Source organism: Penaeus monodon, chromosome 24, assembly GCF_015228065.2.
Source record: "Penaeus monodon isolate SGIC_2016 chromosome 24, NSTDA_Pmon_1, whole genome shotgun sequence".
NCBI classification, from domain to species: Eukaryota; Metazoa; Arthropoda; class Malacostraca; order Decapoda; family Penaeidae; genus Penaeus; species Penaeus monodon.
Window position 1 is genome coordinate 26,481,715 of NC_051409.1, and position 1,080 is coordinate 26,482,794.

Here is a 1,080-nt window from a genome sequence, read left to right on the forward strand (position 1 = left end):
ACATTATTTACTCAATACTGCAATGCCATCCCTGTCTGACTATGAAAATCAAAATCGCCAAACAACGTCCCTTCAAGACCCTCCATAGGGTGTGGCCAGACCCTTGGCCTATTGGTGCCACGGTGATAGTGCCAGTGCCAGCCGCGACATCGGCCGTTGCGCATCCTCCGCCCTGCCCCTCAGCTCCCTCGCCAGCCATGTGGAAGGTCTTCCTCGTCGTGTTGCCCTTGGTCCTTGGCTCCTGCCGGGCAAGTGGGCCGCTGGAACAAGTTGTTGAGCAGAGTACACATACAGGTGATCAGGAAACAATGAACACAGAAGAACAGCGTTTTAGATACTTGTTATATCAAATCAGTGACACCATGAAAAAGCTGCTGAGTGAACAACAGAAGTACATTGATAATCGTTTAAACACTTTAACGCTGACAATGGAAATGGTCTGCGGTTCCCAAGCGATTAGTCAGGTGAACGGCCGAGTAGATGTTGCAGAATCAGGAATTAACATAGAAAATATGGCCGCTGAGATTGTACGAATTCTAACAGCAGTACTTCAGAGCCAGCTGTCCCCTCTGGCGACCTCCGAGGCTTTGAGTGACTTGCAGAGTAACCTGTCCTCCTCCGCCGCTACCTTGACAGGGGAGGTCAAGCAGGCGATTTCCAGTCTGGCTTCCGAGGTGGACACGAACACTAAAAGTCTTGCCACCGAAAGTCAGCTCCAGGAAATTAAGGAGCAGCTCGCCAGTGTTACATCTTGTAACCACAGAAAAGACTTCGACCAAGTTTTAGCATTGCTGACAACAACCGAGGAAGACATTGACGATCTGGCAGAGTCTCTGAATACGTCCCTGGCAGAGCAAAAAGCCGCTTGTCTGAGCGGGGATGAGCACCAGCAACGCACAGCCAGCCTGGTAGAGCTGCTGGAGAGCTTGCAGGTCTCGGTGAACAGCAACGCCGACAGCATCCGCGGCGTCGCTTCCGTCGTGGGAGGGCTGGAGGGCGACGTCGTGCGGCGTCTCGAGGTCCTCGAGGAGCTGGCCGAGAAAATCAACAACAACACACTGCTTCCTCCGCCTCCTCCGC

The 1,080-nt window shown here is 53.1% G+C and overlaps 1 protein-coding gene across 1 annotated transcript in view; it reads left to right on the plus strand.

Moving 5' to 3' along the window:
• Window positions 1-110: 110 nt before the first annotated feature.
• The window catches only part of LOC119588691, a gene marked incomplete in the record, with an annotated part of 3,461 nt that continues 2,491 nt past the window's right edge, over window positions 111-1,080 (plus strand). The window contains 1 exon segment of the mRNA XM_037937327.1: window positions 111-1,080. Coding sequence (XP_037793255.1) covers window positions 198-1,080 — 883 coding nt within the window.